Source organism: Macrobrachium rosenbergii, chromosome 20, assembly GCF_040412425.1.
Source record: "Macrobrachium rosenbergii isolate ZJJX-2024 chromosome 20, ASM4041242v1, whole genome shotgun sequence".
NCBI classification, from domain to species: Eukaryota; Metazoa; Arthropoda; class Malacostraca; order Decapoda; family Palaemonidae; genus Macrobrachium; species Macrobrachium rosenbergii.
In genome coordinates, this window is record NC_089760.1 from 5,778,815 (window position 1) to 5,804,254 (window position 25,440).

The 25,440-nt window shown below is 36.3% G+C and overlaps 1 protein-coding gene across 1 annotated transcript in view; it reads left to right on the plus strand.

Moving 5' to 3' along the window:
• The window catches only part of Vps13D (vacuolar protein sorting 13D), a 232,858-nt gene that overhangs the window by 40,784 nt on the left and 166,634 nt on the right, over nt 1-25,440 (plus strand). The window contains 14 exon segments of the mRNA XM_067121872.1: nt 2,552-2,730; nt 3,149-3,291; nt 3,406-3,633; nt 5,085-5,135; nt 5,138-5,431; nt 5,660-5,784; nt 6,360-6,480; nt 7,904-8,111; nt 8,316-8,498; nt 8,672-8,827; nt 9,220-9,318; nt 18,891-19,095; nt 22,708-22,834; nt 25,170-25,280. Of these exon segments, the coding sequence (XP_066977973.1) occupies nt 2,552-2,730; nt 3,149-3,291; nt 3,406-3,633; nt 5,085-5,135; nt 5,138-5,431; nt 5,660-5,784; nt 6,360-6,480; nt 7,904-8,111; nt 8,316-8,498; nt 8,672-8,827; nt 9,220-9,318; nt 18,891-19,095; nt 22,708-22,834; nt 25,170-25,280 (2,230 nt within the window).

Here is a 25,440-nt window from a genome sequence, read left to right on the forward strand (position 1 = left end):
CATAATTTTACCTTACAAGCCTTAAGCATTTTAATGTAAAATGATTAAAGAAACATGATAATACAAATTATTTGTCTACTACCATGGTCTGTAGCAAATACAAGAGAGTTTGAAGGATAACAAAACACAGTTTAACAAAGCATTATGTTGACATTCACACTGAAAAATAGTATAATAATTCAAAATTTAATCCTGCAGACTACAGAACTTGCTTCAGCAGGGGAAAACCTGATCTTGCAAAAGTGCATGTGTTTTGCAGTGATTGTATCAAAACCTGCAGTTGTTACTGATTACAAAAGTGTACAAAACTGAAAAAAATTTATAATGTAGCCTCATAGCTAGCAAAACTAAAAAAGAGTAAAAAGCAAAATAATGTAAAGGGCAGTTACTGAACAAAAAAACAAAATAAAACAGCAACATTTTCTTACTGATAATGCATTCATTAAATGTAACTAACAATGCCTGCACAGAAGATTAGTTATGATGCCTACAGGAAATAAACTGAATGAAAATATATGAAAAATACACCAAAAAAGTTTCACTCTTTGGAAATATGAACAACCACTTCATCTCAACTAGGAGGAAAATGGGAGAGATACCATGAAACATCAGAGGGTTACAACTTGCAATACCTAAATGAATATTTTTGCCAGTGAAACACTTAACAACCAGTGAAACATTTAAGTGAATGTGAAATATAGCCCAAAAGTTTAGGGTTTTCGAGCACACTAGCAATTTAAATCAAAAGTTATAGAATTATGAAATGAAAATGCAAAGAAATACAGGTGCTGACTGTTGCTCAGACAGACCAGATGTAGAATAGTTTTCTTGAAGTGACGAATGGCCGTGTGGATGTGCACTAATCCATTTGGAGTTCAAAGAATGGTGCTTCCTATCTCTTTTGCATTTTGAGTATCTGGAGTTGTATGGGTATTCTCACTGTTGCACAAAGTAGACTGTTATGAATGTAGTGGGTTGTTATAAAATAAGGATTATTTAAAATACTTCCCTGTGTGACAGATATGCATTTTACAGGCAATTGAATATTTTTATATAAGTAACTTACCCAGTAATTACTTGGCTAAGAGTTTCTACTCGAACAGCAGCTTAAATTTTGAAATCCGTGGTAGCAATTCTTTAGTTTTGTATAGGTGACAAGACCCCGGCCACTTTCGGGATAAGATAGAGGAACAACTAAGCCAATAGATCAATTTGTTTCTGCCGCTTGTATTGTCCACACACCGTGTTGACTAAGCAGCCTGATTTTGACAATTGTTTTTTCCCAACTGGTGAAGTATTCTTTGTATGGTAGCCTTTTGGCATTGATTTTTCCTGATTTGACTTTGTTACAGATTGTGACTTTTAGCTAGTTATTATGTCAGACACTAACTCTTCTAGTTTCCAGTGTTGCAGCAAAGGCTGCTATACCCGGTTAATGAAAATAACTTATGACTCTCATACCCTGTGCACAAATTACAGAGGAGGGCAAGTTTGTACCATTCATTTGACATGACGAATGCAGGGACTCAGACAAATGCAAATGGAAGACCTTGACTTCATGTTGAAATAAATTAGAGAGATTGCAAGGGGAAGGCAACTGCTAAAGCCAGTGAGAAATTAGCTAGTCAGACGACTCCTAAATCTAATGATGTAGATATTCCTGCTGTATCTCCTCCTATTGTTCCTGTTTCCCCTGTATCAGTACATACTCCTAGACCGACTACTCCGGCTCCTGACTTTCACACTTCTGGGCTGATCGCTTCGCCAGCATGGAAAATAAATTTGATCAGAGTATCAATATGGTGATAGGTATAGTGGCCCATTAAGGGGCATCGATGTGTGTCCTTTGGATAAGTTCAATAAAAAAAGTGAAAGTAAAGTATTAGTGGAGGTGGCTGTTCGTCCTGTTGATTCTCCTACCGTTAACGCAAGGGAGGTCAGTGGGGTCTGCCCATGAACAGCTGCCCCTCAGACCAGCCTGTTGCATCCCAGATTGCATCAAGAGACAGCTGCTGGAAAGGCGTCTCAGACGTGCATCAGCTCTCTTCTAGTTCAGGAGATTCTTTGCCGTACAGAAGGGGCCAATGGCGTTTTTCTGATGAGTCACTCCCCTTGAAGAGGTGTTCTTTTTCCAAGGATCTAGCTCCTCGACTACCCAGCAAAAGGTTGAGGGAGCATCCTCTCAGTCCTCAGCCTTCTTGCAGTAAGTGGGACAGCCCTGAATGCTTCTCTCCTGGACGCCAGTACTTACAAATCTAGTCACCTAGTTCAAAGGCATTAGAGTAGGCTTGGTTGACTACCATTTCATGTAGTTAAGTGGCTGTTGTCTGGAACATATAGCTGAAATACTGAAATGATGGTGACTATACTTCTGTTTCATTTACGGGCTAATAAGTGACTCTTAGTTTTTATCATCCTGTCAAATGTTTTAAGTCCTCCACATTCCACTAAATTACAATTGGCAAGAAGGTACTATGTAATTACTGTTTTATATAGGATTTTGTGTGTCTTTGGCATCTTTGCTCTAAATAGTGACCCTCTACTTTATTAGCTGCAGGCACGTGGTAGGTCTATTGCTGAGCTTCAGGTAACAGGAGTGCGTGCAAATCTAAGCAAGAAACCATTTGATACCACAGCCACCCTGAGTGTTCACTCACTGCTATTAGTGGATGCTCTGCAGACGTTTGGACCAGACTTTGAGCTGCTTGTTGCCAGTCACAAACATGTAAGGTAAGCTGTAAACTGAAGTTTGTTTTCTTTTGTATGTAGAGAATTGGTCTATTAGGTGGCATTTGTATGTGAGTATGGCACTGTGAAGCAATATATTAGCATATATCATAACTTATGGTTATTTTTCTCTTCATTTATGGTTAAAAGATTGATTTTAAGTGCAGCTTGTCTGATATTATTATAGGGAATGTTATGTAGAGATTGTGGTAATTGTGTTTGAAACATCTTTAAAAGATCATGGTAACTGTTTAAGAAACATTTTCATCAACTAAGACGGGATTAGAATTGTCTGTAACGTATGGCTTTGTTCCAAGAATGCAAAAAGTTGATATGTAACTTCTATTATGGACATCAACTGTACTTGCTTAAAATTTATATTTTGATATGCACTGATTTACTGTACATTTTTATTTCTTAGCATGGATAGTGTAAGTGGAAGTTTGCTGGATAGTGAACCATGTTCTCCTGTCTCACCAGCATCCCCAGATCATAATGCACCTTTCAAACCTGCATCTCCTCTCATCCTTAGCCATGCAATCTCTTCTTATGCTGCTGCTAGAGGTAAAATAATGTTTTACTTGAACTTACTATTGCTGTCATTGATATATTTTAAAAAAGTCATTTGTACTGGATATAAATTTATTGACCACATCATCTGCATTTCTGAATCTCCAGCCCAGTCACCTCCCCAGTCATCCCGAAGTTTGCCATCGCCTCCACTTTTGTCTTCACCTTTTAATGGGGTAGGAGGGCCACTGCCTCCCACTGATGTGCGAGACATGAGAGACTCAGAAGCTCTCATATCCTTAGAAATCACCTACGTGTCGTCCCACTGCCCATCTCAGCAAGGCACTGGGGCTTTGCTTTTAGCATCTGTACAATTCAACACATTAGACATAATAGGTAAGACTGTATCCAAATTTGTTCATGTGGTTTACAATGGTCTCTCTAAATCTATTTGAATATAATGAAGATCACATATTCCTATAGTAAGAGGTAGTTTATTTGATTCATGTACATGGCTATGAAAGGAACTGAAATATAAGACCAAAGCATGCTGATCTTAATTAAGTTTTAATTTGTTCACACAAGTAGACTGAATCTTGTTGTGTATAGCCTGATACTTTGGTTTGAAATTTATTAATTTATAAACTAAAAATATACTAATTCACTATAGTATTTTCTTTAATGAATTGATATTATTGCTGTTTACATTAATATTAATATCTGAAAATTAATAAATCATTTATCATACAAAACAAATAAACATACATCTCAGTAAGAGAGAGAGAGAGAGAGAGAGAGAGAGAGAGAGAGAGAGAGAATTATTATTTGTGTTATTATTATTATTTAATCTTATTAAACTTAATATTAATATTTGAAAATTAGTTTTGTAAATCATTATTTAATCATAGAATGTGTATGTAGATACAGTACAGTACATATTTATCATGAAAATATGAAAATACAGAATATTGCTCTATGAAAAAATCTGCGGATGGGCGAGTTTCCTGCGAATAATGTATAGGTAGGTTCCACAGAAAGTTCTGCAAATCACTGAGTCCTTGAATTGTGAGAACGCGAATATCTGTCATAAGCATTTTACACTTTCATATAAGTAACTTACCAAGTAATTGTATAGCTATAGTTTCCACTCGTGCAGCAGCCTAAATTTTAAAAATCACTGTAGCGCTTCTATTGTTTTTGTGTAGGTGATTAGCCCGGCCCACTATCGGGGGGCATTATGAACAACAAAGCAGAAGAAACATATTTTTCTGTAAAGATTTTCGTAAATTTGTGTCTCATAGTATGCTTAAGAAGATTATGAAAACTGACATTGAGAACATACTGCCATGAACACTGAATTGTACTGGAAACAAAGTACTGTACTGTTATGCTTTATTTTTATGTTTGTAATGTACAAGGAAATAAAGGAGGAATAAGATATTGAAAGGAAAATCTGAAATAAAAACAGTGGTGATAAAAAATATCAAAATTTAAATAATTTACAGCAATAGAAATAATTTTTTCATGTGCTTAATGTCAGAATTGCTTGTTGGACTGCCTTACAAATCTCCAAGGACTTATGTTAAATTTATGCCTTGCCATGTTATCGTCTTTTCATAGGCCATATTAAAATCTCCTAGAGAGGTTCTATGGACAGAATACTTCTTTTACTTGTGACTGAGAAAGGCTGTGATATCTGTATTGTGTGGCTAATGTATAGGTGCATGTAATTTTAACTTCTTGTTATTTCTTGATGAATACAGAAACTGGGTTGATATTGTTATTATATGTTTAAACTTCCTCTTTTATAAATTGCCTGTGATGTAACCATATAATTTTATTTTCAGCAAATCAAGAGACAGTAGTTGAACTTGTAGGATTTATCCATCAGCTTTTCCCCATCAACCTTCTGTGTCAACTCCTCGCATTCCTCCTCATCTAATCTCCTCTACTGCCGAAGCAACAGCTGCTAGTGCAACCATTTCTCCTGAGAAGGAGAATTTTGGAACTCTTTCCCATGCCCCCAGTCTCGTTTATGTCACACCTGAAAAAAGTCCTGTTCGAGCAGAGGTTGGCTTTGATTTCCACAAGCTGACTGTATTGTTGCTTCGTGGTGTGTATAAAGACAAAGATTTGGTTGGGAGAAAAGTTGGTACTGCTGTAATGTCAGATGCCAAGATTCAGGCAACAGTTGGTAGGTATTCATTGTTAGTGGTTAACTATAGGTTGATCCTTTCATCAATGCTTTGTTTGTGCCAGTTTACTTTGAAAGCATCTATAGCTGTTGTGTAGAAAAATTTATTCTTTGAGCATACCTTGCAGGGAAGTCCTTTATTGAAGGTTGTAGCATTATTTGTTGTCATGATATTTAGAAAAAATTTGTGTGCCATGTATGTTTGTTACTGCATTATTTTTTCTGCAGAGCGTGACATTTTAACAGTTGAAGGCTCTCTGGGGGGATTCCAAGTTCGTGATGTTACACCAGAGGGGAATAAGCATCAGTGTATCATCAGTGTTGGGCAAGACCCCATTGTTGAAAGATCTCAGGTAACCTGTAGTCTTTAATTCTTAGTTTTTATGCATGAAACTACAATTTCATTGATATACAAACAAAATTTTTAGTAGATTGTATTAGTATTCACCATTAATAGAAATTTTTCCACTGATAGACTACCATAAATTTAGCAGAATTTCCCTCCAGTTCATTGAATATCCTACAGATGAAAGTTTTATAGGCAAACATATTTTACCTGTTGGTTAGGAAGAAGTTTAATCTAAAATTTTCATTTGAAGAAAGTGCTTGAAAGCCAATTGACATTCCTTTTTAGTTTAATGCTTGTAGTTTAATGTATTTAGAAATGTCAATGATAATGGTGAGTAAGGTTTCACTCTTATCAATAATAAAAGTATGTAGCCATTCTTCCTTACATAGTTTTGGTTGAAGTGTCAAGATCAGAGTGGTTAAGTGTCAAGATCAGAGTGGTTGAAGTGTCAAGATGTTAGTCAACAGTAGCAAATTGTCAGGGGGCATAGTCATCCTAACTTAATTTTATATTCACTAGCATCTGACAAAAAATCGAATTGTAGGAACCTTATAAACAAATCTTTATTGTATATTACAGGATCTTTTTTCAAGGCTAAACACCGATCTGTATCGGTCACAGTCCACCTCAGATAATGCAGCAAGAGCTTTTAGCTTCACTATCATCCGGCCCCTTGCATTTTCAAGTTCTGAGCCACAAGGTAAGTTCATCTTCTTCACTGAAGAATTTAAAATACATCTGTTGTGATTAGTTTGTTCATTTGGGTATTGATTTTAATGATTCAGGGAATTTATAAGCAACTGAAGTTTTCATTCTTTTAATCTTTTCCACATGGAGACCTTTGTGTTACAGTTAATTTAGACGTTCACTTTTTTACATCTATTTGACGCTACTGAAGATTCAAGTGCTTTAGTTATCTCTATGCAACAAACCCAAGTAATCTTCGTTTCAGCCTATGTCATTGAGGGAGCTCATTGTAAATCTCATTTAGAGTTAGAATTTTAAAAGTGAGGTAATTAGAGATAATTAATTCCATTTTCCAAAAGTGTTTTTGAGGATATGGTTTTGATTTGTCATCAGATGTTCTTTGATATATGTTCTGAATTGAAATTATTTCTGTAGATCATAATCCATTTCCATGCATCCTCATGAATTCTGAGTTATCTTAGGCTAATTTTTATGCATAGTAGGAAAGGTTTTAATGTCATGCATTTTTAAATGCATCCTGTGTACTAATAGTACTTTTTTATATTACATAATGAATGGTTTCCCTGATTACAGTACTTAACTAATATTGACAGTCATATGTTTATTTAATGTTGAATATCATTCATTAATATATCCATTGTGAATTGAGATTAATTTATGGACTGTAGGGTTCAAATAGTAAAATGCACAGTTATTTAGGACTTTTCTTATTGAAAAGCCACAAGCAGGTTTTTGGAGCTATAGGATTCCTCTTCATGTGGTATCAGTCTGCCACAATAAAAAGAAAGTCCTTGACAACTCTGGTTCTTTCTACATTTTATGTATTTATCATATACAAATATGGTGACCATTACTCATACCAGTACATAAGTTACAACCTATATTCCATATTTAGGTCCTTCCATCATCACATTTTATTATGGTGTAGCAGAAATATATATATATTCATTCCTCTTTTCAGCAAATATGTATTGTATTTGGATTTTATTAGTTGCAGTAGGCTTTGCACTTGCTCTCACATATCAATGATTGTAACTACACTTCTGTACAAAACAGATTGGATATTATTGCAACTTGAACATATAAATATGTATACCAGTCAAAGAAAAAAAATCGATGTAACAGGGGTACTATAAGTGATGGATAGAAACTTGAATGTTTCAAAAGCCACATAAATGCAAAACAAAGAAAACAAATAAACTGGTTAATCTTTTAAATGAGCAAGGTAATATACTTGACTTCATAAGGTGTCTAAAATATTTGTTATAAATATATTCTACAATTCTTTACAGGCCACAGTCTTTTAAAAAGGGGCTTCATCAAGGATAAGAATGGCTAACTGTGCTCTTATCTCTGAACAAATAAATTTAAGTGTATGTTATATTTTATTAATTGGCTATATGCTTCATTTACAGGTTATGGTTTTTTTGAAGATCTTCAAACCCCAGATGATGAAAACCTTACAGTAAAATTACGGCTTGCCTCTGTGTGTTATACTCATTCTCCTCATTTCCTCTTGGAGCTGAAATCTTGTGCAACTGAGTTCAAGCAATATATGACTCGTGTTGCATCATCAATCAAACATGCAGCCACAGAAATGGCCATGGGCCTTGTCAGCAAGAGGTTTGTAAAACTTTTTGCATTGCATGTTTTTTTATGGCCAGACTTAGTAATTAGTGATGTTCTGGTTATTTATTTGTGAAATATTGTATGTTTGTTTTTTATGGCCAAATTTAGTAATGAGTGATGTTCCAGTTATTTATTTGTGAAATATTATAATATTCCTTTTTCATTTCATACCTAATAGAGTTTTTGGTCTAATTGTAGGATTGAATCTTTTGTAAGCCTGACAAGTAATTCATGGGAGGCTTCTCCAAGGCATCGAAGGCGAATGAGTGTTTCAAAGTCAACTGATACCCTTAACCTCCCAGCTCCTCCCCCTGCATCTGCTTCAGGTTCAAGATTCAGTCCAGCTCATGAAGAGAGCACAGACTTGCCCTTTTCATTGAAGTGAGTAATTCTTTTAGTTACTGTTTGCATAATTTTGCTTGTTCTTTGGGATTAAGAATAGATTTCTGAATACATATATGGAAATGTTTCTTATGACAGTGTTTTTGACTTTAACTGTTCTACAGTGAGTGAATACAGTGTATAATTTTTTAGAAATATGATCCTCATTTCAGCCTTGATATAATACTTGAAACTCCTGTCGTGGTTTTACCGGAGTCTCAAAACAGTCCTGATGTACTAGTAGCACATCTTGGCCAAATATCAATCGCTAATGGAATCCCTACTCAAAAATCCACTCCTGAAGCATTGTCATCCTTTCCTCCAAGCAAGTAGGTCAACTGAGTTTTTAATGCCTGCATGTGTCGATAAGTTAGAACAAAGGTAACAAATAGTCTGTCATAAAAATTTTTTTCAAAGTAATGAGCTGTGTACAGAATGGTAGAGTGCAGTGTAATAGGAGAATGAACAGTCATTCTTGAAAAGCAACAATAAATATATCATCCAGAGAATACCATGATCAGTTTGATTTCTTTTTACATTATTGTTACCTCATTGTAGGCTCTGCCTGTGAAAGACTACCAGTGCAGCTATATTGTGCCTGAAGAAAATGTTTACTTTGAACATTTTATCAGATATCACTCATGTTTTCAGTACTTTTTGTTTTGTATATTTCAGATGCAAATCCTTTTTTTATTTTAAAATCATATTTTTATCACTGCAGGGTTGCTGAATATCTTATTGCAGTCAGAGACATGAGCTTATTCTCCTTGAATGTGGAAGAGAGATTGAAGAGTAAAGATAGCAGCTTCCAGTGGTTTCAGTAAGTATGATGGGTGGTGCATGTTTATATGAACTGTATATCTGACCCTGGTTTCATGATGTATCCTCAGTAAGTACGCAGTATCAGTAACAACAGAATTTGAGATATAATTACATTAAACTCAGACTCATATACCTTAATGACGGTGATAAGTATATTATATTAATTGTTTGTTTTTCTCAGAAATAGCCCAATGATAATGATAACATGTAGTGATCTTAACCATTGTCTCTCAGTTCTGTTGCTGATTTGGAGCTTTCTAACAGGGGTCTTTGTTTGGATGTCAAGTTTAGTTATCAGATTTATTTTATAATGTACGTATCAGTCATGTTATTAGATTCATTTTATCATTTAATGAAGAAAAGGAAAGGTTAGGGTTCTAATGAAACTTTGTCTCAGCATCTCCACATTTGAAAGATTTTATTCTTACAGGACCTATAAATTTGCATAAGAAACAGAAGAAAAGATTTTAAGACTAAGATTGTATTAGTGTAAGAAATACAAATTATATTTTTTAATTTACTCCTTTTATAGCGAGCAAATGTTGATCATTGCGTGAGTAGTGTGAAACTGTTTTGGTGTGCATCATTTGAATTGCTGTCTTGAACTGTTTTCTCTCATTTTTTTATCTGCAAGAAATTCTTTAAAATTTTTTTTGTAAGTTGTGTTGTCATTCCTGTTCTGATGCCATGCTGCAAATTCTAAGTAATATTTTAAACATTTGCATTGTGCATTCCTTTCCTCTTCCAGTTTTCAGTAATGACTGTATACTTTCTTGTTGCACTGCAATCTATCAGGAATCATATGCCAGTTTGCTTTATTATGTATTGTCTTTTTCTTCTCTGTTGTATGTAAATTTGAATTGGTATTATGTTCTTTAGTAATTTGAAGAAATATTAAATTACTTGCACCAGATTTCACATAGTAATAGAAAGTATGTCTGTATAATGTAATAATGGAGTTGGGTATATGATTTTTTTTTTTATGCATATGTTTATGCAGTGGTGAGATGAGAGTATCTGATGGTCTTAGTCATATATGTCCTAAATTTTTCAGGGAAGTTTAAAAACTACTGGGAGCTTTACTATGCCATATAGTAGTTTTGGAGTAAATGTGAGATAGATATCAGATATGATTCGCAAGATAAAAATGTCCATACTTTTTGTATGGAAATATTGTCACATATATTTCCAAGATCAAGTGAAAATTTCCTTTTATATTTACAGGAATCCCTTCCATATACTCTTTGACATTGTTTCCACCAGGCCATTGATTTTATTTTATCAAGTAGTTTACAGAAGTACTGAGTTAAAATACCTGACTCTCATAGGGCATACCAAACTAGGCCCTTGAAAACACTTACTGCAGTGTTAAAGTTACTAACCTTTAGGGGAATGATAATCACTAGTGTGCGGAATGGTAATCACTGGTGTGCTTAATGGCAAGTGACTTGGGAGGAAGTGAAGATTCTTGGGTGGGAGTGCTCGGGCAATAATCACCGAACGGCATGATCCAGTCGCTCTGTGTAAAGAATGTAAAGTACCACTAACAGCTGAATATTTTTTCTGTGAATGTCAAAAATATAGTCAGCAGTAAATGTCAAGTTTTGGAAATGAAACAGATTTTGTCAGGATCATCATCATTTTCTGTTAACCCAATTTTAAACAAGCTCTCAATCATATGAGTGTTTGGCTGTACTATCTGTAGACTCCACTACTGGTAATTAATTCTAAGTCTGTTAAAGACATATGGCAATAGTGTTATTTAAGTAATATGCTATATAAATATTTGGGCTGTCATTACACATTGCAAAACAATTTAGGTTTCCGAACCAAACTATGTTAGCCTACAGTTTCTCTCTCTCTCTCTCTCTCTCTCTCTCTCTCTCTCTCTCTCTCTCTCTCTCTCTCTCTCTCTCTCTCTCTCTCTCTCACACACACAATATCTCATACTGATGCTAAGATTGTAATTATGTCAGTGATATTGTGCATTACTAATATGAACAAAGTAAAATAGTATGAACAGGATTAAGGTATGTACACTTATAATGCAGACAACAAACATTCACTGTTTTGTGGATTGTGTTGGAGGTGAAAGAGGGAATTGACAAAAGTTAATGAATTGGTATTCTTTCTAGACACAATGACCCATGCATAGCAATCATGTTTTACAAATGTTGATGTTAGTAAGTTCGCTAATATGTAGGTAATATATAAAACCCCTATGGTTTAGCATTTATATGAAGCAAAAATCTGTTATGTATTATAGCCACTCTAGATGATATTTAGTGATATCTGATATTTATTATTAGCTACAAATAAGAAAAACTGATAACATTTTTTCTTCCCAAGACAGAACATAATATATTTGATTTTACTTGTTGCTTGGTTTCATTTAGTTTTTGTTTATTATCTGTTTAATGTGAAACAGAATGTTCTAAATTGTGAAATAATATATTTTATAGCATGACTTCAATGCCTGTCAAGACTAACTTTACTATAAGAGACCACATTAGTATGTAGTTTTTTCTATTAGTATAATTTTGTAAACATCATGAAATTTGTTACTTATTTAAACTTATAAACGTTACCCTTATATTATAAAAAACACCATAAATTTCATAAAAATGCCATAAATTTCCTTGAATTTTTTAAAGTATTGTACATGACAGCAAATACAGCATTTGAACATGATTTAAATAATAGAAAAAGTTGAAAAAAGTTGATCAATTATATCAGTAAAAGGTAGATGGGAGGGTTAGTTGATGGATGTAGTGGTGGGAAAGGAAATGGCTGTAAGTATATCTGTTCATAACATTGTTGAGGAGCAAATGAAATTAAAGCATTACTTCGATTGGAGAGAGTAGCTTTAGAATATGTTTAGAATGTTAGTTGACTTGTATGACAAGAAAGAAATGAGATCAATTTTCATTGTGGTGAAATGAAAAATTCATTTATATGAAAGCCTCAGAAGTGGTAGGATTGCCAAACTAAAATGAGAATCATTTAGACTTATAAAAAAAGTTAGAGAGTTTACAAAGAAATAGAGATGAAAACATGAGAGCTGATGAAATGTCATGGCAAATATAAGAACTTTATGGTATGTTCCGCATGAGAGAAATAGACGATTAGAAAATAGAATATATGAGAATTAACAGTGATGTTTTTGCAATAAAAGCAATTGTTTACAAGTCAGTTGTCATGAAATAGCCTTGCTCCCTTTGAAAGTGCTTCAGTCACACCAGCTTCAGAGATTTTGAAAGGAGAAAAAGCCCATTGCACTTGCCCAGCTCATGCTTCTCTGGCACATAAGGAAAGATGTCAATATTCTTTGTCAACCTTGATCTTGAAGAATACAGAGAAAGGAGGAGGGCACTGGAAGTTTATGCTTACCCTCCATTGCAATCTAGGAGGGAGGACAGTTAAAAAAAGCCATTGGAAAAGCAAAGTAGACATAGGAACAAGCATTCAAATTAACAATGAATCTCAAAATTATGGAAGCTTCAGTAAGTAAAAGATTTAGGTGTAACAGCAGGTACTCCAGGACAGCTCACACCTCCTAGTGTGCCAGAACCATAAAGACAGAGATGACTAACTTGATCCCTCAGAACTGGTAAAACATGACCCACTGTGACACTTTGTTCCTGCAAGAAACATAAGACATTTATGCATAACCTATGTAAGTAGAAGCTAGCAAATGTTTTTGACAATGCCAAGTGCTTGCTCTAAGGAGGGCAAGCAGTTCCTGGATATACTTGAAGGTCAAAGAAGAAGAGAGAGCCTGTACGTAATGAATCATGATCTTTTTGATCTTGCATTGCAAGATGGCTTTCTGTAAGACCTCCAAAGTAGCCCAGAAAATAACCTGCAGGAGCAAATAAGTGATAGAATTTTCTGAAACAGAAGATTCTGGCAATTCATATGAAGACCAAACTAGAAAGAGACAGGAGATATAGCTCTCACTGAGTCGAAAAGTCTATCCTCAGCTGAAGAGGGAGGCAGGTCTGGAGTAGCGAGTCAAAGAATGACCCACATTTACTAAATGACTATGTTATGACCATGAATTCTGGGGCAAAGGAAAGACCAACCAATGACCAATACCTAGACTGAAAGACTTCACTTACAGGGTAAAGAACATGCTGACGTGCTTTGAGGTGACAAGGGCAACCTAGAACATTGTCTTGAACGTCACATCCAACAAGTTGGTGGTACCCAGGGGGTTTGTGAGGTGAATTTTAATGAGGCTACACAGCACCAAGATGAAGTGCCCCCCCCGTGAGGTTTCCTAGTAGCCCATAGGATTGACTGTGCACAATGATGAACCAGGTCCAAAATATTCAGTTTCCTAAGCCTAAGTTATGCTGGAGAAAGATTGAAGGGAAAGTGGAGTGATAGAAATGAAATTGGCCAGCCTGGGAGCAGAGGCCTCAGGTGGACAAGGACCCCAATCATCACAGCAAGCAATGAACTATTCCCACTTTTCTTGGTAATGAGTAAAACTTTACAAAGGGCCTTGTAGATATTCAAGGAACCACCTTGATGGAATGAGCTGAGCCCTACTGAGAGCTTCTGCCAAGATGTAAATTCCCAAAATGAACCTTGGCATGATAGTGACCACATGCCTTTATAGCCAAGCAAAGATCTCCACTGCCAGCATGAAAAGAGTCTTTGTCCTTGTTTCTCCCTGAACACTCAGCCACCCTGTAGAGGTGGGTTGTTGGCCATGACCCTGAGGTAATGACATGCCAAGATAGTCATGAATGCATTAAGGCCTAAGAACATTTTCCTTTGTTCCAGAAAGGTGATGTACCTACATTTATCTTTCTGTTACCATACTCTTCACCAGTCAGTCCAACAAATGGGAAAAGCAGGAGTTAGGCTTAAGCAACACTAATGGGACTCCCTTCAACACGTTATGTTGATTTTTCTTTCAGTGAAGATTTTGACAAATATTGTATGTGGAAGGGTTCCAGCCAGATGCAGGCTGCTTTCAAGTTAAAAACAATCTGTTGTTGGAGGGATGTGGGAGCTACTGTGAGGAACCAGCTTCTCCAGTGATACCAGATCTTCTGTCAACATCTACTAAGACTTAGCCATAGGTCAAAGGAGATAAAAATATGTCACCTGAAGGGCAGACCAACTGCCCAGAGGTGTCAGTCGGTATATCTGGGTACACTTCCTATTTGGAAAGAGTCAATTTTGAATTTTCCATGTTTATCAGGAGACCCAACCAATAGCAGAAGTTGAGAATAAGCCAAAGGTACTTCCTCAATGCTGAAAACTACGTGGATCAAAGCAAATAACCCAGAGCAAGAATGAAGCTTAGAAACTGACTAGAAAGCAGGTGAATCAAGATACAGAAGTATTTTGAAGCTTAGAAACTGACTAGAAAGCAGGTGAATCAAGATACAGAAGTATTCATCCCTTGGTCTGTTAAAGCAAACAATTTTTCAGTGAATCGATCCTGCACAGATTCTACTGTCTCCATCAGAAAGAGAACCAAATGAAGAAAACTGTTGAGATGGACGAGTAGGCCTCCAGCCTCCTGGAGACTAGTATAAGTAAGAAATGATGGTAGAACACCAGCTTCTTTTACCAAATATCATTAATGGCACCCGTCTGCAACAACTGGAGGCCACCTTGTTGTTGAGGACCTGCATCTTTATTTGACTGGAGTGGTAAGATTTGAAGGTAATTTGTTGTGATAGTTTGTGAGGATGCGTGTCGAGAAAAGGGAGGTGGTAGCCATGATGGAAGACCTCCAAGACCCCAGGTTCTGTGCTCCTGGACTCCCAGACCCTCAAAAACTTTTGGAAACATGCCTTCTGTGTGATGAACCCTGACCAGTGGACCAAAAAGGCAACTTGGATCTGTGTAAATGAGAGGCAGACTGGCACTGATGCAAATCGTACAGACAATTTCTCATGGAAGAATCTAAAGGTTTGGAGTGATGCAGCCTAGAAGAACCCTGGTGCTAATTGGAAGAAGTCTTCTGATGACAAGGTGACTTGTGCAACAAAGCTGAGTTTGTAGAGGCTAACCATTTGGTGGAGGATGTAAACTTTCTGCCCAACACACGAACCAGGTTCTCAGGGAAAAGTTTGCGGGCCACTGGATTGGACACCAAGGAGCAGTTATGCTTAAGGTAGCATTATCATATTCATCAGGATGAAGAACTGAAGGGTGCCCCTTGAAGAATATGGGACAGTGAACTCTGAACAAATCCTCTGCCAAAGATGAATCACATGCAAGAACAGAATTAGTACTATAATATCTATCTCTGTGTTCCAGCAGACTGAATGGGGCATAAAGGAAAGGAGGCAGAGAGATCCTTTGCAATGGTCTCCATGGCAAAAGAAGGCAGTCTAGTGTGTGAAAAGAAGGCCTTGGCCTGAAGAGACTTCTGAAGGTATTGAGAGTGCTCATGGGGCATTCTTGAACTCTGCTGAAACTGTGACCTTCAAGTGTAGCAGAATTTTTTTTGTGGACAGAATCCAAAGATTTAGCCAGGGTAGATCAAACCTCCTTAAACTCGATACCTTGTTTTGTCTTGATGAGACACCAAAGCATCATGCAGAAGTTGGAACATGCAATAGATGCTGAAAATGTCAGAATCAGTTAAGATGTCCAAAATAAATTTCATCCTGTAGTAAGTGAAGATAAAATGCTTGCCTTTAATGAATTAAATGAGGCTTTCTTGGAGGACTGAGAGGTACTAAGTGCATGAGAATGTATACTGAGCCCAGAAGCCAAGGAGGATGACAGGATGTAGAGGGCTGGCTGGACCAGGGAAAGCCTTGATTACTGGAAACAGTTGGAGAGCAGCAATCTGAACAGTTAAGGGTGCTCTTGTGCATGAGGTTCCTGGGGATTCAAAGCCACTTGATCAGGGGATGAGGAAGCCTGCTGACAGGTTTCAGGGTACTCGTAGGCAGTGTTGGCCCCATTGGAACAGCAGGCTGGGCCATATAGCAGCAGAATATCATGAAAATGATAATTGATGACAAAACAGCAGGTTCTTCAGATTATGAAGTTAAAGGAACTGCAGCAGATGCTAACGAGGGCACTGAAGTGTCCAAGGCAACTGAGCATTCTGAAACTAATGAGTATACCAAAGCAGAATACACCAGAGCAGATACTGAAGTATTGGAGAAAGTAGTACAGTGCACCGAAGCAGACTAGTATCCCAAAGTAGTTAAGAACTCAGTGCCCATATTATACATGAGAGCAGATTTATACTGTGTAAGGTAGCAAATGGTGCTCAGAAGCAGACAGCAGTAGTTTGATGAGGCTGTGTCCATGGGGGCAACCATAGACACGGCCTGAGTGTATAGGAGCTGTGGCACACATGGGAGTTTCCAAGTATGAGGAGGCAGTTGGGTAATGGAAGGCAGTCATGCATGCTGGAGCAGTCAAGGTATAAGTACTTGAACACACAGGGCAGGAGCCTGCACAAGAGTAGTCTTGTACACAGGCAAGACCACAGAGGGCAGGGTTGTTGGGCCCTCACTAGACATCACAGGAGCAGCTGCAGGCACAGGCATGAACAAAAAATCAGCATGCAGTACTGTTGAAGCAGATCCCAAGGCTGTGATCGATTCATTCAAGAATGAATCACCTTCAGACAAAAACTGGACTCTGCACAAGGAGGAACCTTCTTCTTGAGTTGAGTGAAGAACAAAATGCCCTCTGAGTGAATGATCTCCAATGAAGGGGTATGTGGAATCACAGGAGGGAAGAGAAACGAAGGTAGAGATGAGATCAGGAGACCCTTCCAGGGGTGATGGGAAAACTTTTTTGAGTGAGAGATATTGTTGGGGGCCAAGCTTTTGGTCAGGTAAGAAGACAGACTAAGCACTTTCAACAAAAGGAGGTGGCGTCCTCCTCAGTGGAGACTCGAGACATGGCAGTCGCAATTCCAGCGCAATGAGATGAATAAGAGTTAGAGGACTTGCCAGCTGTGGCATTGGCTGAATGACATTTATATGCTTAATGCTTGGTAGGTATGCTTAGGGGTATTATTATTAACTACAGGAAGGGCTTTTCAAATGCAGGTCCCTCCATCTTTGCCCACACAAGTATGTTAAGACATGAATAATGAAAAAGTGAGCACTCACAGTAACACAGCAATGGCAAGCATGCTACAACAGAAAGGAAAAAGATGGGACACTCGTGATAATCTTTGGAAGTGGGGAAAACAGTGATAATCCTGGGAAGTGGGGCAGCTCACCAACTTTGATTGAGTGACACACAGTCCTCCTTTCCATTCTTGGCTAGAGGAGCTTGAGATTGGGTGTGTAGTGTGTGTTTTTTCCTCATGAGATCTATCAAACTGGTATGTCTAGAGCTACTTTACATAGGGTAAGACTATTCTATGATTGATGGGTCTGCAAGAATAAATTCAAATCTGCATTGTAGATTGGGCCCCTTGTAAACTTGATGCAAATTATGAGTGTGTGAAATGTTGAAGTTTCTGTTTGAGGAATGTGTTGAGTATTCAGTTTGTAAGTGTGCCTTTTTTGTAACTGACTGCTGCATCAAATTGTAGGTTCTATATAATGTAACTTAATTTTTTATGTGGTGGGTAACTTCTTTACATAAATATGATTATTGCAGTGTTTCTCAAAGTTTATTAGTTTTGTGCATTCACTATCTTGAAGATCAGTAACTATGCATGTTCCATTTTGAAATTGTGGTTGCCTTCACTTATTTATTATTGTTATTACATTGTACCATGTGTGGTACTCTGTGTGCATTGTCATTGTAAAGTATTTTCTACCAAGACAACTTGATACATTACTAGACTCACAGGGCTTGCTCAAATGGTTTCTTCCATGGATGGTCCTAAGGGTCTTTTATGCAGTGTCCCTGCAGTTCCTAAAAGTATTAGTTTTCTTTATCATCTTTTACCAGTTTTCCTTGGTCTTTCTGCACCTAGCTGTTTAACCTCTTTAACTTAATATGGTCCAGTAACTGTATCTTTGAGAACACATCCACCCGTCAAGCTTTATGATGTCTAGAAATGTGATCTTATTAACCCTTCCAGGTTTTGCCTTCTTGCTAGATCTTTCTCTACCACAAAAAAACTCACATTTACAGAGCCCCACACTGTCTTCTATAATACACATTGAGCAGTTAAAATTTTTTCTTATATCAGAAGTGTTTTGTTGTATTTTAAAGCTGATTTGATGTACATTAGTGTGGTACATAAAAGCTTATCAAATGAAATAAAGGATTAACAATACAAATTGAATATACCATGAGTTAGCTGAGTAAGTTCTTTTTCCAGGAAGATCGTTTTTATTTTTATGTAGCTCAGTTGTGTAATATATATATGAAAGGAAAAAACATGCAAAATTGTTTAGTACTGAAGAATAAGTGCTTTCGGTAAATTTATGCTGATTTAGTTTAGGACAGCAAAAGTTGCAATGCATTAATATTCGTCATTGGAATCTGAAAGGGTTAAACTCCTTGATATTAATCATTATTATTATTATTATTATTATTATTATTATTATTATTATTATTATTATTATTATTATTATTATTATTATTATTATTTGCTTTTCACAGTCCTCTATCAACAACTGTAATGTGTGCAGAAGAACTCTACAGTTGCAAAGACCATGGGAGACCAATCCTTCACAGTACAACAATTGAGCTACATTTGAAGCATGACCAAGCAGCTTTCCTTTTGGCAGATCATGAATCCGGTCTTTTCTTTCCCAGTGATATATTTATAGATCTTCATCCTGCTGCATCACGAGATTCTCTGCAGGTAATAATATTTAACTCCCTTTATTGTTGTAGAATAAATAATGCAACCCATTCAAATACACTAGCATTGCTATTAAAGTATTTTATCACTTAATCCCGATGAAACTGCTTTGAATTCTTTCTCACAGTTTTATAATTTCTTATAATAATTGTTATTGTGACCACGCCAACAGCAATATTCAAACTGCAGTCCATTACTAGAAATGTATAAAAGGTTTTCCTTTGTATTTTGAGTAAAATTAATATATCATAGTTTTCTGGACATGCACATACAATTACATGCTGTATGTGTACGAATACTGTGTGTAAAACCATTTAAGAATCAGAGGTTTGCACAGATCATTTCAGAAGAGATATAGAAATGTTTGCATTACTGATCCTGCTGCACTGAAAGAACAAAATTGTGATCAGTATATTTAACTTTTGGCTGAACAACATAAATATTAGTAAACTGAGAATCTTGTAATACAGGAAGTTAATTGTAAAACTGTAGAGAACTCGTACTGAAAAAAAGTCTCATTTATCTTTTAAGAGTTAACATGCTGGCTAGCATGAAAACAAGGTAAAATAAAAGATATAAAGTACACGTAGTACAAAAATCAATGTAAAATTATCTTAACATCTTACTGAATGCATCAGATACCACCATTATATATCTATAAGCACAGAATTATTGGGAAAAAACCAGAACTGATCATCTCATTAGCTCCAAATGCCTAGATTTCAAAATATATAGTAAGAATAAGAACTAACTCTCTGTGAGTTAGGACAAAAACTTACTCTCAACAATGACATGAAAATAAATTCTGAACTGTAAGTACGATACCTGTATTCAACTGTTATAAAATATACCAAATAAAGCCAAGACCAAAATCAGGTAATACAAAATGCTCGGTTACTTAAAAAAAAAAAAAGCTAAAGAACTAACAGTCCAGTGCTACTAAGACTAAACCAGAATTTAATCAGTAATAACTGTAGAACATATTTAAATGGCACAAAATGGTTCTAGAAAATCAAAGAAACTGAAGATCATAACACAACTAAAGGAAAAGAAAATACAATACCTGCAGAAACTTCCAGAAATCTCCTCTGAATTTGGCAAGCAAATCTCCCGCTTATAATACCAAGTTGTGGATTACTTAAAATCTTACTATTGATACTATTGTTATAAAGTTAGTAATGATGCAATTATTTGAAATGAATAACATAGAATACATGGAATAAAATGAAGTACGGAAATTGCACATGGTAATCCTGAAAGGAACCAGTCAGCAGACACACAATGAGTGAATGGAGGAAGTCTGAGGATCCATATGTACATGGGCAAACCTATGGGTCCCATGGCTGCTGCTTTTAAATTTTGCAGTGGGTCAAGGTGTCTGGGAATTTGTGCGATTCATAAATTAGCTGTTAAAGAAATGGGGTTATTAAATTATTTATTTTGTCCTTACAAATAATTTTGTTTCTGAAAATTTAAATGTCAGCATACTGAATCTTTACTTAAAATATTAACAGAATATTTGAAAACTCCAGTAAATCAAGTATGGATTTCAAAATTTGTTCCTCTAAGAACAAAGCTCTTTAAGGAGTCCTAGTTATTTAGTGGCATAAACTCATTAAAAATGCAGCTCTGTTTAACAGAGCCATAAATTAAAAGCAATGTTGAAAATTTCATTAAAATATCAAGATGGAATTAGATGGGACTTAACTAGAGAAGTGATGGAAGTTCAGTGCATAGTGCATCTTAGACACTGCAAGAGAAAGATTACCAAGAAAACCATGGATGAGGTCATAAATGAGAAGGCTATTTATAACTGTAGACTTGAAAGAAATTGAGCCAGAAAAAGTCACATGGTATGAGTTTGAGGCTCAGCTTACTATCTTTGAATTCCATTTGTAAGTTTTCCAGAAAAGGACATTGCAAAAGTGCTATTTTGAACTTGTCTTCTGATATTTTATATGACCTTCAGAAGACAATTAGTGATTGGTTGCTTGATCTTTTTACATTAAACTAATTATCCCAAATATTCACCGTGATTTTAGTTTAACAATAGTGCTATGCAGAAATATGAAATAGTAGGAGAGTAAATTGTTTACTCTGTATTGTTTTAAAGAATGATAAGGTAAGGTTCTTTTATTGTATGATAGATTGAGCCTTCGAGCCTTCAAATTTGTCCCAGAATTCATAGCTAAGACTCAAAATCCCTTGGTTCACGATGACGGGTTCGAGTCTTTCTCGGTCCCTGCCCTTGGAGATTTTGTTGGTAACGACCCAGACAAATTACTTCTATGTCCTGTCAGGGTACTGCTTAGCTAGCTAAAAAGGACTCGACATCTCAGACCTGAATGTTGAAGACTTTTTGTTAGCACAGGCCAGAACAAGAAAGAGTCCAAGAACACCATCTCCTTTTGGCTATGTGAAGTGATTAGACAAGCTTATAGTATCTCTTCATATATGGATGTTAGGGGCCTTGGTCCCTCCTTCGCTTTCAAAAAGAACTTGTCGGTTCTTAGGATATTGAAGGCTGGTACTTGGCTTCGCGAAACCACCCTCACATCCATCTATCTCCGGGATGTTGCCCATAGGTCCTTGGACATTTTTATTTGGGTCCGGTGGTGGCTGATCAACAATTTGTGTAGCTCATCCAGTGCCCTTAGCGGGACAGTTTGTATCTTATCTAAGATGTTGGTTATGAGAGTGAGAGTGTATGAGATGACTGGTCTTCTTCCTCTCTCTTTCTTTTTCTCCTCTACCGGCGGGCAGCGGAGAGATGTGAACCATCATTTGTTGGAACTGGTTAGATACAGGTGAGTAATCATTCATTCTGTTTGGCATATTTGATTGTTCCTACACAATACAAATTCCTTAGTAGAAGCAAATCTCTTCCTCTATTTTACAAGGGGAGAGAGGAACTGGCAACAGAACAAGGTTGGTAGCTAACATGAGGTTTGTTGTTTCCAACAGTTACATGTCCTTTTTCTTCTTCCAAGACAGTGTAGACAGGAGATTCCATTGTCTCTTAGCCTGGATGTCTGGCTGTTGGGTAACCTTTCACTTAACAGATCAGAGGCATATGACTTCTTCCTATGTCCTACATTAAGTCCAAGGGCTTGTTCTGTGTATGAACAAATGACAAATTTTAAATCAATTTGTATTTTTCATAACTAAGAAACCTGAGGTCTTAATGTACATGGCCCACCTCCAGCAGCCCCTCATACAGATACCTGGGCTGGAGGAAAACTGATATGTCACAGCATGCGTAGGGGCGAAGCGAGGTCGGACTTCACCCACCTCCTTCCCCATTGGCTATCCCCTGTTGCCACATGCCTTGTGCTATTAATAACCGGACTCCAGAAAAGTCTCCTTATGTTAAGACCTCAGTTTTGTTAGTTATGAAAAATGCAAATTTATTTATATTTTGTCATTTTTAGATACAGTATTGTATGAGTAAATATATTAGTTTTTGACAATTTTTTTGGAAGGAATTATTAATTTTGATACAGTATTTATTGTAATTTTTGAATATTATTGTGGAGCTTCCAGGTTACTATTTTGAATTGTAAGTGACCTTAATAAATATTTTATTTATCTTCACATTTTAATTTCTTGCAGATTGATGGAGGCATTGTGACTCCATTAAAGATAAGTCTCTCACGGCCTCAGTATAGGCAAGTTTTGAAGACATTGTCCAACTTATCTGTTGCCCCAGTAGGACAGACACAAGACCCTCAAGGACTCAGTGAGTAAATTTGTTTTACGTAGTATTTTCCTTTTTTATTTTTGGGGGATTTTAATATATCTATGATGCATTAATTCAAAGTTAGTAAATATTAAATTGGTTTTGTGTCTTACCTTAACTTCCTTTCTTGAAGGCAATGTGTGATATGAGGTAATCTAGCTCAGTTAGAGGCTTCACCAAGTTAGCTTGAGTGAAATAGCCAAATAGCCAAGTATGGATGGTATCCAGTAGAATGTTAATGAGACAAACTTGGCAGTAGGTTATAATTAGTGGTGTGTATTCATTAAGTACACGGAAGGGTCTAGTTAGAGCATTGTATTTATTCTACATGTCCTTTCAAGTTGCATTTTATTTTTAGCATCCTATGGGTTTGGCATTTATCTTGAAATATCATGAAATATTGTTCTAATGATTGAACAGTTATGCTTTTTGTCTGCCTCTGTGTGTTATTTTTGTATCATTATGATTGTGTGTTATAGACTGATGAAGTTGTGTTGTGTTTGTACCTGTATGCAGTATGAAGTATAGTTATTTTCTTAAAAATCTTTTTGTATACAAAACCATTGCTTGTAAACATGATTTGAGTTATCATGGAGATCTCTTAGCCAATCACACCTCTTTATACATTGACTGAAAGGTGTTAAGTTTGAGCTTTACCACAGTTGTGGCAATTCAACTGCTGCCAGCAGTTGTTTGAATTTTGTTCCTTGAGGCATAAAGGTTAAGCATCGGAACTTTCCTTTCAAAGACAAATTGTACATGTATTATGTTCTTGAGGCTGGCACAGCATGATAAGTAAAAGTAACTCTAGAGGGGTTGAAATTGTTTACTCTTAAGTTACTACGTCCACCATCCACTTCAGACCCAGTAGTAGCAGAGGACAGCACTTATATCTCGGAAGTCTACTTCATAGAAAATGCCTTAAGGGAAGAATGAAGGATGAATTAAACTGGGAACTTTACATGAGGCAGGGCCCTCCTGTCTTGTTCCTACTATTGGGTCCAATGAGTAGACTAACCATCTTTATGTCATCCCATAGAGTTTCCTAACATCTGTGATACTTTTGCATGCACAACATAAAATCCTGCCTATATATGAAGATAAGTCTGAAAGAAACAGAAATTGAAAAGCTCTGATATCATGGACAGCTACCATATCTTGTGCTGATCTGCCATTGATCATAATCCCATAAGCCTGCAAAATAGATTTTTGAACAAGAACAGGACAGAATTCATGACCATTAGCTCGATAAAGCAGTTCAGTCTTTTCTTTAGGGCCAGTAACTAATCTATCATCATATACTGTATTAGCATTGGTGGAATGGAAGACAAGCTAAATCAAAAGATAGAGATGCCAATATGGTCCACTGCAGATGTGGCCGAGTAATGCTTTCACGTTTCCTTTACATGGAATTATTGAAGTTTCTCTCAGCTATTTGCAAAAATCTATTACCATCACGGCAAGATTCAACAAAAATGCTGTGATTTGCATGCGAACAATTTTGTCTCCATATGTTGACTTTGGTTTGTTTGTCATGGTAAGCTTGTCTACATGTACTTTATCATCAAACCATGGCTGGTGATTTGTCTTAATCTTGATGATCTTTCTAGGGACATATCATACTTTAATATTCATCAGCATTTCATTAACTTCTTCTTTGGCTCTGGATCAGTTTTAGCATTTAAAATATTAAGTGCCTGAAAAGCTTCAGTAATGTGTTCCCAATTGGCCCTAGATTTCAGCCATACCATTTTTCCAACGGTGGCATTAGGGATACTATATACTGATTGATAAGTATGTCCATTTCAATGGCACAATAGTTGTAAGTGCTTATATACTCACAGACCTTGGACTTGATGATAGCTGGAACATCTGTGAATATGAGGTCTAGTCTATTACCAGAAATATGTGTGGGTTGCTCAGGTAGCTGGAAAAAAATTGAAGGATACACTGAACTCAAGAGGAGACTGGCTATGTTGATGTCTGGAATTTGAATTTAGCCACTCATTGTGCTTTGCATGTCAGTCTTCACAAATAATGATGGAGGCTTTTGAATCCTCTGACTGAACCATACTAATCTCCTCCAAGAGAGAGTCATTTATAGATTTGTCAGTATCCATATTGTGGTAAACAGCAAATATGTATACATTGTAGAACTTACTGAAAATAAAAATCACATTCTATCTAAAGTAATAATATCACTAGAAAATTTGAGTTCAGATGCTTCGTCGACCTTTGTGATAACTTTTGTCTTGGGAAAATGGGAGTACTGTACAATGCAGTATAGTATAAGTTTGTGTTTAGTATTATTCATCAATGTTTGCTTTTCTCTCAGGTTCTGTTAGTGAAGAAGTTTCTGACACAGCCACAAAAGAAGAGATTCAACAGCGTCGGGAGAGCATGAAGGCAACAATGGATAGAGAAAGCAGTTCTATTGCTGTAAAAGGTTAAAATACAAATCACTACATCTTTTATTAGGAAATTTCTATAATGGTGGTAGACTATAAAGTCTAGTTATGGTAGACTTTTATGTTTGAATATTGTATGATAAGATTAAATTTATAGAAAGCCATGAGTAAAGAAGTTCAAAATCAGTAAAAAATGGG